We start from the raw sequence: 15166 nt of genomic DNA on the forward strand, positions 1-15166 counted from the left end.
ACTTGGTGAACAGGCAACCAAATGTTTGGAGTATTTTGTGATTTATTTGCTATTTCACTGTCAAAGACCTCAAGCGTTTTACAAGAGGGCAGAAATCATCTCACCAAAATCATATTAAGCAAGTGAGGCACCTTAGGACTTTGCCTAGTGACACTTTGTCGAAAGGGAAGGGAGGGTGGTAGGTGTACTGTCTTGTAGAGAAAACTCTCTGGAAATCCTGCACACCCGTCATATTGGCCCCTAAAAACAGATCCAGCTGCTTTGAGAAACAAGAAGAAAATGGTGGAGCTGGGGGGATGGTATCTCGCTGGAACGACACCATACACCTAGGGCTCGCCATCTCCACAGCAGAAGCTTTTAAAGGCGGGCACCTAGGGAACATCTGCCACCTTCTAGCACTCCGCACTCTAGGGGCTTGTGAAACTACTGCCCCATACACCGAGTCCGTGGCTGCAGCTCCCTGCAGGAAAGCCAGGGCAGCAGTGCAGGGCGCTGCAATTTGTTAGCGCTGCCCCCTGGGCCTTCAAAGGGAGCAATAAAAGCCCCAAGAAAAGAAAGGCAATGGGCACTGATCCCAGAGATGTAACACGCTCTCCTCTTACCTTACCGCCTCCCCCCAAACCCTCCAGCTTTCTTGCCCCCCCCCCCCCATGGCTAATTCAGCAAATGGCACGACCGAAGACCCCAGAGCTGACTAACAGGAAATATAGGCATCTGTCACCTCCCGGGGAGAGGTAAATGGATTAGCGAAACCAACAAAGGGAAGAAAAACCCCTTTCAAACAGGCAACTGATTAACAAGTCCCCTCTAATCTGCAGCATCACTGTTGTTCCTTAAAAACACCATCGGGTCCCTCGTGCACGCCGCTGCAATGCAGGGAAAGCCTCCTAAAAAGAGTAGAAGATTCACTAGTCATCGGCCAACCAAGTCCCGTCGCAAAACTGACTCGGGCCAGGCCGGTTACAAACCTGACGTGCAATTGACGAGCGTCATCTCCCCAGGATCGCTGGGCAAAACAACAAAAAAATCAGCTGCAGGGGTCCATTTTCCAGCGAGTGGGTTTGAGCGAGATCAAAGTGTGTCGGGCTGACCCCCGAGGCCCCTGCTCCCCTGCCCACGCCACAGCCTCCCAGGGGAAGGGAAAAGCCAAACCTCTCCCGGTTGTTTCAAGGGGAGGGCCCCGAAGCTGAGCTGAGCGGGAGCGGGCAGGGAACAAACAGCGCAAGGCTGCAGCGTCTTTTCCAGGCACTGTAACTCTGACCCCAGAGCGCTCTATAAACCCCGGCGGCGTGGGCCAAGGGAGATGCCGGGCACACTGGCCGCGTTTCAGCAGCCGCAGCCAGTCCACCACGGCGCGAGGTCAGATGTTAATAGGGCCAGTTTATTCAGCTCTCCAAACAATCGCAGGGCTCGGTGAACCGAGTCCGGTCGTTTCCCGATTCCCCCGGGCTGCCCCCTCGGCTCTCTGCGGCTCAGCCAGGTACGCACAGGAAATGGGACCCTCCAAAAACACACACACAGAAGGAGACTCAATTAAGCCTCCATCAACGCCAAGCATCGCTGCCCTCCGCCCCCCGCCCCGCACTCAACCTTAATCCCCACCCCCACCGAGACGCTGGCAACTCAACAGCCCAAGTAATAACACATTATTATAGCCACTCGGGGCGGGGGGGGGGGTCTACCCTGGGCTCCCTATCAGGGCTTCTGACTGCAACAACTCTTCCCCGTCCTTTGCCGCCTCCCTCCACCCCCGTCATCCAAAACCAAACAAACTTCCTGCGGGGCACCCACTGCGGCCATATACATGATGCGGCTCAGCTGCAGGAGCAGCTGGTGGGTGAGGAAGAGACGGGCGGTGATGGATCGCGGGAAGAGAAGCTTCAAAAAGCTGATTTCTCATCAACTTCCCCCTCCCTCCAAAAAAACCCGGCAGTGCCCCTGCCTCCACGGGCTTCCAGTGCGCCCCCCACGACAACCACCCCCGATCTTTCAATACGCACAAAACAACCGAGCGGGCTCCGCCAGCCCCGGCGGGGGGCGTTTTGCACAGCTACCCTGCACCCAACGTCCGCCCAGTAGCATCCCGCCAGCCAGCGAATAACGCTCGTGCCCAACCCGCGCCCGGGAGTGGGGAGCACGAAGGTGGCGCCAGAGCCCCCTTACCTGCTGCACAGAGGGGCAGGAGCGAGGAAGCCGCCAGCAGGGCGAGCAGGGAGCTCGCCGCGTCCCGCCGCTGCGCTCGCGCCCCCCGGGCCGCCCCGGTGCGGACCATGCTGCCCGCGGGGCTCCCTCCGCGTCGGCTTCGCTCGGGAGGGAAGGAGGGAGGGAGGCGGGCGGCGCACAAAGAGCCCTTTGTGGTGCGGCCGCTGCCCCGCGCCCAGGGCTTTTCCACGCGGCGCCCGCTGACAGCGCGGGCTGCGGCCGGGCCGGGCCGGGCTTTCACCTCCTCTCTGCAGCGCTCCGCAGCTCCCCCCAGCCAGCGCTCACTGTAACGGGCCGTCCCGCACTGAGCCAGGGGCCCGCCTCGGCGCCGCCGCCTCCTCCCCCGGCATCGCAGCGTCACTGGGGGAAATCTCTCCTCTCACTCACTCACTCACTCCCTCGCGCAGGGCAGGGGGCGTGCAAAGCCCGGGGCTCGCGCGCGGCGAGGCGCAGAGGGCGAGGAAAAGCCCTGCGCTGCTACCCCCTCTGCTGGCAAGCCAGCAAATGCCAGGAGGGTGGAGGAGAGCCGGGCTTCGGGCGCCGTGTGCCAGCTTGGAGGGAAGACGAGGCTCTCGGGTGGGGCTTTTTCCTGCTTAGTGCTGCCTGGGCCGGCTGGATCAGGTGCAGGCCTAGCTGGCTCTGCAGCGATCTAGCCAGGAGTCTGCATTTGCAGGGACTCCCCTTTCAGGTGACAAGAGCCTCTGCGGGAGGAGCTGACTCAAGGGGTACTCGAGAAAAGAGGCTGCGATGCAAGGATGACTGGAGTGGACGGTCGTTTCGGGGCACCAGGCACGTTCAGGCCGTGCCACAAGCGAGTCCCGCAGAGAACAGCTCCAGCATTCTTCGAGATACCGAAGAAGTATTTGGAAAGAAAAAAACCCCGAGAAGGAAGAAACACTACACCGCTTGATGGGCATTGCCCCTCTTTTCCCCCGCAGCAGAGAGAGCAGCCTTTTCACTTCCGTGCAGTGTCAAGTGATCACAAGCCATAACTCTTTCCAACGAAATGTCCAGCCTCGTTAGCTGTATAACACACACGATAAGACGAGAGCGCACCGAGAATGTGATCCTGCCTTGAAAGCACAGTGGATACTCTTTATTTGTAATGTTAAAAGTAAACCTTCTCATTTTACCCCTTAAGGACAGGGAACTATTTCTGTTTGTTCCCTTAGAGCTGCAAGACACGTTAACAGTAAAGAATTACAGTCACTGATAAATACCAGGAGCACTAGTTAAACTGTTTTCTTGCTTTCTCAAATTTCTTTATTTCATATGCACAAGGAGACCTTTGAATATTAGTCATTCCCTAATGGTAATGTACAAAGCAAAGGAGTAACTTGTTCATTCAGTGATATAAACTGTAGAGGCCTGGTATATTATTTGCAACTGAAATAGCATTTCTAGATATTACTTAAATAAATCAAGTAAATGTGATGAAGTCTCAGTTATGAGGCTATAAATATATAAGGTCTTACAAATACAGTATTATTGTTCTTTGTTATGGGCATTGTGCGTAAAGGCCTAATGCTTAATAGTGCTGAGCACAGGCAACTCTAACCTGAGTGTACAGTAATTCCTCATTTAACACATAGCTGCTTAATCTGTTTTTGTGATAGCACGATTCTTTTTTAGAGAACGTTTTTTGAATTACACGATCGTCCCCGGAATAACACAATTTCCCCAGCCAGCCCGTTGCCGGCGGCTGCACGGGGCTTCCCCCGCCTCCCTGCAAAGCAGCAGCGAGTTCGCCGCTCGCCATGCCATTCCCCAGCAACCCCCCCCCCCTCGCCGGACGCAGTGCGGGTCCCAGCAGACCCGTAACAGAACATACTCCCAACCCAATCCCCCTCCCCTCTCCTCCTCTTCCCTTTCCCAGAGCCAAACATCTTTCCTCCCTGCTGTAACCCAGTCCCCTTTCTCCCCCAACCTTATGTCCCGGGCCCAACAGACACCACCGCTTGAAATGCAACCCCTACCTTTTCCATTATTTTCAATGGGAAAATTGACCCCACATAACACATTTTCACTTAACATGATCATTTTCTGAAACATATCTATAGTGTTAAATGAGGAATTACTGTACATTTCTCTCAAAAAATATTATTGTGCCCCAAATTTTCTGCTTACCATAAGAAAGACAAGCACATCAACACAGTTCTTTGTATCTTTCTGACCTGTTTTTTGCCTCTAAGATTTCTAGGTCCAAAATTTCTGTGGCACCTCATCATGAAAAAGGAATGAGGCTGGACTAGTCATAGTTTCCTCTCTGATCACTGTTTGGTTAATGCTAACACTATATCATCATTAAGTAAAGAGGCTTTGTTTCAGGAAAGCAGCTAGGCACTTTTCTGAATAGGGATGCTTTCCTGAATTGGGCCCAGTAATGGCAAGACTACATTCATTCAGTTGCCACCTCCAGCAATTCTCAGGAAACTTTTACCATCAAAGGTAACCTATGCAGCCCATATGGCCGAGACAATTTAAGGGACCCTGTCAAGATAAAAAAAAATCATTCTTGAGATTTTCAAAGTAATTTATGTAATTTCCATTAATCAAAAAGAAGATATGTATCCAGATTCTCTAGCCTACTCTGAAAATGTATATTTCTTATAAAAAATCTTATTTTAATGTAATTATTATTACAACAATTTTGATTAAATAATATTTAACTATTTAATAATTAATACATGTATTATTAAAATGTATATTATGTTGTCAGGCTATACACCTTGGACAGGAAAAGTAACTACACATAGATACTTTCTAATTAGTGAATTGTACTTTGCTTGTTTGTATGCACTAGCAAGCACCCTTTGCTGGGTGTGGGTTTCCAACAGAACGAGAATAAGATTTTACTACTTTTTGCTCCTGTTTACTTTGTAATGTAGAAATAATACAGTCATGGGAGAATAAGGTTTCCTGTGTTCTTAACAAAACTGTCCACTAAGTTCCATTGTAAAAATATTTTCTTTTCCATGCAAAAATAAATAATTAAAATATAGTTGAAGTAACTATCCTTTCAGTTACTTAAAAGATTCTAAAATTCAGAATTGTGCAGCAACCTTCTTCTTTTCCTGTTCCCCTGCAGGTCTTGCACTAAAGCTCATCTTGCTTGTAACATGGAGACAGATTCTGAAGCCAATCAAGTCACTCTGGTGTAAATTAGATCACAATCTGATTCAAAGACTGTTAGACAAAACAATGTAGGAAAATTTCCTAACTGCATCCTAGCTGAGAGTTATTTACATAGAACCTCTTCCCCTGGGTTTTACTGCAGGAGAAGTTGATTTTTCCACAAACGTGCCAATCTCCTCCCTTCACCCAAGATTACAATTTATAGAATTAGTTACAGTTTCTGTACTGTAGACAACAATTATAGATAATACAGTTACTGAATTTATCAAGAAACAGTCAATGGGGAAAATACATAAGATTCTTGATCTACCGCTAAAGAAAATTGTACCAGTTTACCTAAAAAATGTGTTTTATTAAACCAGTACAAAATACTATGTAGACACTCTTATTTCAGTTTAAACTAGGATTATTTTGGTTTAATTTAAATTTACTAAGATTCAGTTTAAACTAAGCCACTTTTAAACTAAGAATGTTCACATAGGAGGTTGCACTGGTTTAACTAAATCATTTTTAAAATCAGTATAAGTTAAACCAGTCAACCGAAGGCCTATAATAACACTTAAATCCCCTAAATTGTATGCTTATGAGCTTTCTTTTTTATATACACTGTGAAGGAGCAAATCACAATGTTTTGAATGTATAACTGGTTTTTGAACATGTTCCCCTAATAATAAAATAATAACATAAGTAAACAATACTTTGCATTTAATTCGGTGCCTTTCATCTGAGGACCTCAGCATCCTAAAAGTAATTACAATATGGACCTGAAACAAGATCCTGGATCCAAATAAGTCTGAATTTAGTGATTGATCAATTTCTGATGGAAACTTAAAATGAAATATTCCCATTTCACATAGTAAAATTTGGCCAGTTAATGCAACACGCACTTGGATCTCTTTCATAGGCATCTACAACTAGGTTTCTTTGATTCCAAAGACATGGTATCATAATATTCCGCTTATAAGCATGCTTCATATTCAGGGAGAATCAATTGGCAGAGCCAAAACATTAGAAACCACAATATAAATTCCTTCTCTGTGTAGCAAGAAATATGTGCAGCAAGCACAAAATGGTAGACAATTGCACATTTCTTCTGGGTTTGCTCACCCTACTAATTTAAAGCATTAGAGAGTTCACTTGTGTTTTTAGCATATGGTCCCAAACTGTTCTCTTGCTATTTGATGAAGAAAGATCTGCACATGGATTTATTTGCGTGACCAAATGGTTTGAAAATGTGCCTGATAGAAGAAGTTTAAAGCAGTAGTTGGGGCTAGTTGGTACTAATTTGAGAATCTGATAAAAAAATTTACCATGTGACAACCACATACAGTGTTCCCTAGAAGCTGAGCGCTTGGGTGGCCACCCAGGAGAGATTCAAATGCCAACCAGCTGATTAGCTTCACATCCACAGCCTCCTGCAGCCTGTATGGGTTTCTAGTGGTGGTGCACGTCTGTACATACCTCAGTGCACATAACATTTATTCCACATATATGGAAAAACTAGAGGGAACACAGTCCTCATCCCATATTAACTATGTTTTAAGGAGGCTTATGAGCTCTGATGTGGCTAGTGCTTCAGTTCATAAAGTTTCAATGATAAATCAATGCCTGGTTAGGGGCCTGATCTTTATGCTCATGTAATTAGTCCCACTGAGGGCAATGAGACTACTTGCACAGGAAAGAATTGCTTCTCTGTCCCCAGGGCTGCTGAATCAACCCCCAACACTTCATTTGCAGTTTTCATTAAACAGCTGGCAAGTACCTGCCTCATAATTCAACTAAACCAAGGAAGTTTCACTAGAGATGAATTTGGCCCCTCATGCCTAAACACAACCTGCCCCTTCCCCCACTAACCATGTATGACCTCCAAAATAATGGTTCTATTCTTGTAGTTTTATACAATGGCAGTATTATGTACTAATATATTTTAAACATACACCATATACAAAAACAAAACTCTAGTTTTATGTTGAAATTTGCAGAATACTCCACTAGTGGTAGTAAAAACTCAGAAAGATGTGACCTTCTTACTACATTGACAATGGCAATATTTTTGAACTTTACAAACTTCAGCCTAACAAACTATGGGTGAAATTCTTCCCTGTGCAGAGGGTCAGCCCAAAGTCTAAGTACCAGTGAAGTGCCACTTAAGCCCATGGCATAAGAATTTCATTCACTATGAACTATGTGCTATGTAATGTCTCTATTATTCAGAGCCAATTTGCAGGTTGCCCTCTTTTTTTTTTTAAAGACACAGAAATTACAGTTTGCTATAGCAACCAAAATATGAGACTGAAAAAATTATGTCAATTAGAAAACATTTATCTTACAGAAGTGATGTGGTTTTTTAATAATTACATATTTTATAGAGGATTGTGCATATTGTACATTAAATATTGCACACACACTTGCATCTATGAGTAACTTAGCACAAAAGAAGTAAAGAAAAATATTGCAGGCATCTCTCTCTCTCTCCCTCCCTCTCTTTCAAGTGCACACATAGGGCAACTGTCTCCATGTTTCTTTCACCTATGTAAATATACCATATTGTACTGTAGCAGATGTTGGCCTGTCTCATGCAGCCAACAGATGCTGACAAGCATTCAAGTAATTGTAACTGACATGTTTAAAAGTGAACACATTATATCTCTGGCATTTCTCCTTCCTAAAAATAAAAGAAATACAACTGTTTTTTGAAAGCATGCTCTAGAAATGTTCAAAGAATCAGAGCTGATCCCCATAATTTGTAGTTGATCTGGGTTATGAAGCTTTGAGTAGCATTTTGCCCTCTGACACTCATAAAATCAGAAAAATTGAAAAAGGGGGAAAAGCTTCATTCCATCTCCTCAGTGTCAGTTATTACTACAAATAGTGCAAACAAAGAATTGTTTGGTGGTACTCAATACTGAACATAGTATAAGATCAAGTTTCTTTAGTAACACAAAATAAAAAATTGAAGTGTCCCAACCTGGAAAAAATGTCTATTTACAGAAAAACGCGTCACTGGTACTCCTGTGATTTTACTGAAAAATTAATTTGGCTGTTTTAAACAAACCCACCCATAAAAATAACTGAGATTATCTATTTAATGTGATTTCCCACTATAATTAGTTGTCTATAGTACATAAAGCTTCCTATTAATCTCAAGTACTTCTGTGGTCCCCTCACTAAAGTATCTGAACATTTCAAGATTTATTGTCTTTATCCTCACACACGCCATGTGCAGTGTTCCATGTAAGCCGTGCACCCGTCAGCTGCTCAGAAGAGATTCAAATGACGCCCAGCTGATTAGAAGAGTGCCCACAGCCAGGTTTTTGTTTCTGCTAGTGTGCATATTTGCCTCAGTGTATATAAAAATATTCCACACATGGATGGAAAAGACCAGAGAAAACATAACCTCTGTGATGTAGGACAGTGTTTTTTATCCCCATTTTCCAGATGGGGAACTGAGGCACAGAGAAGATAAGTGAAGTGTCTGGAGTTCCACAGAAAGGGTATGGCAGAGAAGAAACTTGCATCCAAAGTCCTAGCCAGTGCCATAAGGATTGGATCATCTTGTTGGTCTCCCCAAGAAAAAATAAAAATAACTTTTGTTGTTCTTAGCTTAGATGGGTACAGGGTCAGGATTGTTAGAAGTCTTAGTACCATGGAAAGATATTCAAGAGAAAATGATGGTAAAACTAACTAGAATTGGACTGACAAATGCACAGAAGCTCTTCAACTTAAAGAACACACAGAGCCAGATTTTCAAAGGAGCTCAAGGCCAGATTTTATTTGCTCAAGGGTGTCAGGAGCCCAGAACTCTACATTGCAATTTCATAGTTCTACCCAACCCAAGATTCACCAGCCCAAGTCAGGTGATTTGAGCTAGCCAGAGAGGTTTTATTGCAGGATAGACCTATTCTTATTTTGGTGCCTAAATTGCACCTGAGCTCTTTTCAAAATTTAGCCTCAGCTGTGGATGATTGACATTTTTGAAAATCTATTCCCCAGTGATTCCAGACCACATCAAATAGGAATAAAACATTGTCTGCTCCCAGGGAGTCAGGGAGGAGTCTTCAGATGACAGCCCAGACATGATCAGCCTCGTAAAGGTATATCAAAGTAGCCCACAGCGTCAGGAAAAAAAAAAGCTTGAGCTATCTAGCTAACTGGCATTCCCCAAATGTTGTACAAGTGGCAAAGTGCAGGAGAAAATAAAATCTAAAATAAGAATTGCAATCAAATATTTATCATGCCACAGAAAGCAAGTTTGTAATAACTTTTAATGGGTGTGGCCAAGAAGTGATGAGAACATGTGACAAACATACAAAAAAAGAGAATATGTAGACTTGTCAGTCAATGATCAGTTGAGTGGTAAGGCAGAATTTCCCCTGCTCCCTCCTGGGCACATATGGTGTGCACACATAAGACAGCAAAAGCATTCAGGGATAAACATCAAAGGAGACTCAGAAGAGATAGCGATGGGAACATCCACACAAACTAAAGCTGGTCATAGTTTCTGCTTTCTGTGGCAGCTTAGTGGTGTTGGTTTTTTGTCTGTTTTGTGATGTGCTTTTTCTTGGGTTTTATGAGGTTTTATTAGGAAGCCATGCCACATTTTCTTCCTTTGATTCTACTCATTTTTATCTAGATCACAATCTCCTCCGCTCCTACTATTTATTGTTCAAACTTGAATTTTAGTTAAACATTCCTTTGAAATGCATGGGATTAGATATATGTGCAGAAATAAAGCTGACTAATCTTTTTTCCTTGTCCAAGTAGGAGAAATGCTAAAAGTAAACAAACAGTATCAATAATGGAAATAAATTAGGCAGCTGGTTAACCCCACAGAAATCAATGGGATAAGAACTGCCCTTAAAAATAATGGAAGTTGAGAACCTAACTCCCATTTGTGCCTTTGAAAATCTCCCCTCTGAAGTGTTATATGTTACAGGGGTTTTCAAATAATTAAATATATTTTACATGTTTTTGGAAATGTTAAGGTTTTTATTGTATCTGGATCTGCTGCCTACTGATTCTCCTCATGCAGTTTTACCTACAGCATATTATTTTGTCCATTCTCCTCCTCTTTGTTTTCTTACATTGCTTTCCCCTTCTCCATGCACAATGCAATCCACATAAATACATGGCCCAAACAGAAAAGATAAGGGAGAGGAAACCATAAACTTAGGTTCACTTAAAGGTACACTCTTTCTCCCTTCTTGTTTCCCTTCTCACTCATGGAGTCAGAATAATCTGAACAGCTATTTTAAATTTCTTTGTACAGAAGCTAAGGTGAAAGAGCAACTGCAGACAAAAACAGATATGCCATTGATTTTAATTGATTTATACCAGCAATTAATTGAGTCACAAATTGCTGGTGGGGAGACTCTAGTTAATGTTGTAAAAATATTTCCATTGTAACCTTCTCTTTCTGCATATTCGTATCTTTCCTGAACTTTCACCTTGTGGGCTGAATTTTTTTATGCTTGGTCATAGCCTGAACATGATTTTTGTATGTCTGGAAATACAAAGTAGAAGCAAGATACCATAATCTGTGTTTGAGTAATAGGTGAAGAATGGGAGGGGAGGAGAAGAGAATCACTTTTCCCACCAGAAAATAGGCTTATATGCAGATGTTGTAATATTATTTTAATCTATACCATATATTTCCCCATCATTAGTATCTAAAGAAATGCATCACTTCAGGAAAGCATCTGGATTTAAAGTAAGCTATGCCAAATCTAAAATGCTAACTATAAAATTTAGCACATTCTGAAAGTCATTCCCCCAGAAAAGTGTTGGATAATGAAATAGGGTGACTTGCTCCTTTAAGGGACACGGATCCTAGTGGTCAGCTCGTAACTTTAGAATAATAAGGGGCATGGCCCCTTTAAGAGAGTCTGGCGAGAACAGACATACAAAGGCCGAGAGTATAGGAGGAGATTTGAACTGATCTGGGGAAAAAATGGTTACTTACTTGCATAACTGCTATTTTTCAAGATGTGTTGCTCATGTCCATTCCATGTAGGTGTGTGCGTGCTGCAGGCATACGTCGTTGGAAGATTTTCACTTAGCAGTACGTGTTGTAGCCCCCTGGATTGGCGCCGCTATATTGGCTAATGGCATATATATACCCCTGCTGGCCCATCACCCCCTCAGTTCCTTCTTATGGGACCATTCCAAAGAAGGGGAGGCGGGCGGGATTTGGAATGGACGTGAGCAGGACATTTCAAAGAACAACAGTTACAAAAGTAACTATTTTTTCTTCTTCGAGTGATTGCTCATGTCCATTCCACATAGGTGTCCTCAAAGCATAAACCCTCGGAGGCAGGATTAGAGTTCAAACCTTCAACTGAGTGTAGGACAGCTCTGCCCAGGGCTGCATCTTCCCTAGCTTGATGAGCTGGAGCATAATGACTGGCAAAGAAGACCATGTAGCCACCCTGAAAATGTCCAGGTTAGGGACCTGAGCTACGAAGACCATAGAGGAGGCCTGAGCCCTAGTAGAGTGGGCTGTGAGGGGCAACGATGGCATCCCAGACAACTCGTAGCACTCGTTAATACAGGAGGTGATCCACAAAGAGATCCTCTGTGTGGAAACTGTCTGCCCTTTCAACCATTCCACTATTGCTACAAACAGCTGAGGGAACTTTCAGAAGGACTTTGTCCTGTCTAAATAAAATGCCAAAGCTCTCTTGACATCTAGTGTGTGTAGTGCCTGTTCTTTGCGCAAAGCATGGGGCTTAGGGTAAAATACTGGGAGGAAAATGTCCTGGGAGGGATGAAAATGAGACATCACCTTTGGTAGGAACACTGGGTGGGGGCATAATTTGACCATATCCTTGAAGGACAGTGTATAGGGAGGGTCCGCAACTCAGGCACCCATCTAGCCAGCATGATAGCCACCAGGAAGGACATCTTCCAGGACAGGTGCAGTAGCGAACATGACACAAGGATCTGGATTGGGGTCCCACTGAGGTTCAGGTTGATGAACATGTGGGTAAAGCCTAACTAAGCCTTTGAGAAACCGATGGACCATCGGGTCTGCAAATAACATCTTTCCCTGTGAGCCCAGGTGGAAGGTGGAGATGGCTGCCAAGTGCACTTTAATTGATGAGGAGGATAGTCCCTGAAACCTAAGGTCCAGAAGGTAGTTCAGGACCAGTGGGACCCCCTTGGTAGCTGGCCCAAATGGAGAAGCCAGAGAGGTGGCCCTAGTAGAGGGCTTCCTACTTCCCAACAGCACCTCCTGCACCCTCTGTGAGCATTGCAGTTCCGCTGCTGTCAGCCACGGAGCTTCCAAACCATTAGGTACAGGGACTGCAGGTTTGGATGGCGGAGCCTGCTGACGTCCTGCATTATCACATCAGGGTCCAGAGGGAGGGCTATTGGCCTCTCATAAGACAGGCTCAGAAGGGACATGAACCAGTGCTGCCTTGGCCACATCGGCGCAATGAGTATCAGAGAGGCCTTGAACTCCCATAGGAGCACCTTATTTATCAATGGGAAGGGCAGGAATGCCAGAGTGGGGCCAGGGAGTGATGAGTGCATTTCCCAGGGACCCTCAACCCAGTCACATGAGTGAGCAGAACCTGGAGAACTTCCTGTTTTGATGAGTTGCAAACAGGTCCAGGAAATGGAAACCCCCACCTGATGAAAATTTGGAGGAGACATCGCCCCTGAGGGACCATTTATGTCCAGAAAAAGACCTGCTCAGCTGGTGCATGAGGCTGTTCTGAGACCCCGGTAGGTAGGCAGCAATCAGGTGGATACCCTCCCTGATATACAGCTCCTAGAGATGGAGGGCTTCCTGGCACAGAGGATGAGAATGGGCTCCACCCTGCCTGTTTATGTATGAGACCACCGTGGTATTGTCAGACAGGATCAGAACCATTCCCCTTGAGCCTGGGGAGAAATGTCTGACAGGTGAGGCGGACTGCCCTCAGCTCTGTGACGATGTGAAGGGAGAGGTCTTCATACGACCATATACCTTGGGTTCTCTTGTCACAGACTCGAGCTCTCTTGTTTAGTGTGTGGCTTGAAGCCTTTGCAGATCATACAGGCCTCAGACAAATGAGCTTCCCCAAGGCCCTTGAGACAAGCTCTGTGGAGGTCCCCACAGGGCATAGCTTCTGGTACTTCTCGCAGGTCTTGAAACCTTGCGGCCCAGGCATGCCCCAGACGCGATGGGGACATGAAGAGAACCCTGTGCCTAAGGGTACGTCTAGACTACATGCCTCTGTCACCAGAGGCATGTAGATTAGGCTACCAGACATAGGAAAATGAAGCAGCGATTTAAATAATCGCCGCTTCATTTAAATTTACATGACTGCCACGCTGAGCCGACAAACAGCTGATCAGCTGTTTGTCGGCTCAGCGCGATAGTCTGGACGCGCGGGTGTCGACATCAAAGGTATTTGTCGACCACCCAGGTAAACCTCCTGGGATGAGGTATACCTGGGTGGTCGACAAATACCTTTGATGTCGATACTCACGCGTCCAGACTATCGCGCTGAGCCGACAAACAGCTGATTAGCTGTTTGTCGGCTCAGCGCGGCAGCCATGTAAATTTAAATGAAGCGGCGATTATTTAAATCGACGCTTCATTTTACTATGTCTGGTAGCCTAATCTACATGCCTCTGGAGACAGAGGCATGTAGTCTAGACGTACCCTAAAACTATGTACAAGTACTACACTTACCAACCACTAACAACTATTAACTTCTAGATAAAGAACAATGAACTGTGAAAACTTTAACGACAGACTAAACTACTAAGATGAACTGCTACTTGCAGAGCAAGAGCAAAACACATTCCAACGACCATCCAACAACTATCACAAGCGGTAAGAAGGAACAGAAGGGATGGAGGGCCAGCAGGGGTATATATATTAGCCAATATATCGGCGCCACTCCAGGGGGCTCCCCTGCTGGACCTGGGGGTAATAATAAGGGAAAATCTTCCCATGATGTGTGTGTGCTGCGTGGAATGGACATGAACAATCACTCGAAGAAGAACAAACAGTGCTTGGAAGGAATCATGCTACTGTATCTTAAAGGCCTGGGACTAGGTACCTTGTAGACTAAATAGGGCAAAGCTCCATTCCCCCAACCAACTGAAATGAGCTTTGGGAAGGGGACCAGCATTTATGGTGGGGGTTTTTCCCCTCAGAGCAAGACAGACATAATCAGGAGAAGGTTCCAAGCTATAGCATGTGTTGGAAAAAGAGACTCCATGTGACTCCCAAAAGTGGCCAAGATGTTCAGGTCTTAGGCACAGGGGTCAGGGAGACTCTGCCTCCTCAGCTCCCATTGGCCAGGAACCGTGGCCAATGGCAGCTGCAAGAATGGCAGCTGTAGGGAATAGTAGCACACATTGCCACCTGGCCACTGCAGTGCCTAGGAGCAAGACGTGACATCAGCTTAGTGATGCCTGGGTGAGCCTGCTCCCTGAACCCTCTTCCACACCCCAATCCCCTGCCCAAACCTACACCCCCTCCTGCACTCAGACTCCTTCCCAGAGCCCACACCCACTCCCACACGTCAAACCCTGCCCCAGGTTAGAAGCCCCACCTGCACCCCAACTCCTCAGAGTTTGTACCTCACACACCCCATTTCCCAGTCCTAGTCCAGAGCTCACTCCTGCACCCCAAACCCCACATCCCCAGCCTCATTCCAAAGCCTGCATCCCCATCCACAGCCTTCATTCCCTCCTGTACCTCAACCCCATGCCCCAGTTGGGAGCCCATTCCCACACTCTGACCCCACCCCAGAGCCTGCACCCCCAGCCCAAACTCATACTGCTTCACAATCCACTGCCCCAGCCTGGAGAAAGTGAGGGGAGG

The 15166-nt window shown here is 45.7% G+C and overlaps 1 protein-coding gene across 2 annotated transcripts in view; it reads right to left on the minus strand.

The window, feature by feature from the left end:
• The window catches only part of ROR2 (ROR family WNT receptor 2), a 216744-nt gene extending 213940 nt beyond the window's left edge, over positions 1-2804 (minus strand). The window contains exons 1-2 of one of the 2 annotated variants that reach the window (XM_075931902.2): positions 2164-2804; positions 969-1501 (exon numbers count right to left, since the gene is read on the minus strand). In XM_075931902.2, the coding sequence (XP_075788017.1) occupies positions 969-993 (25 nt within the window). In that variant the 5' untranslated portion in view covers positions 994-1501; positions 2164-2804. The remainder of the gene's footprint in view (positions 1-968; positions 1502-2163) is intronic. The other variant, XM_075931901.2, reaches the window with a different exon arrangement.
• Positions 2805-15166: the final 12362 nt, after the last annotated feature.

This window comes from Pelodiscus sinensis, chromosome 6, assembly GCF_052426305.1.
Source record: "Pelodiscus sinensis isolate ZL-2025 chromosome 6, ASM5242630v1, whole genome shotgun sequence".
Lineage (NCBI taxonomy): Eukaryota > Metazoa > Chordata > Testudines > Trionychidae > Pelodiscus > Pelodiscus sinensis.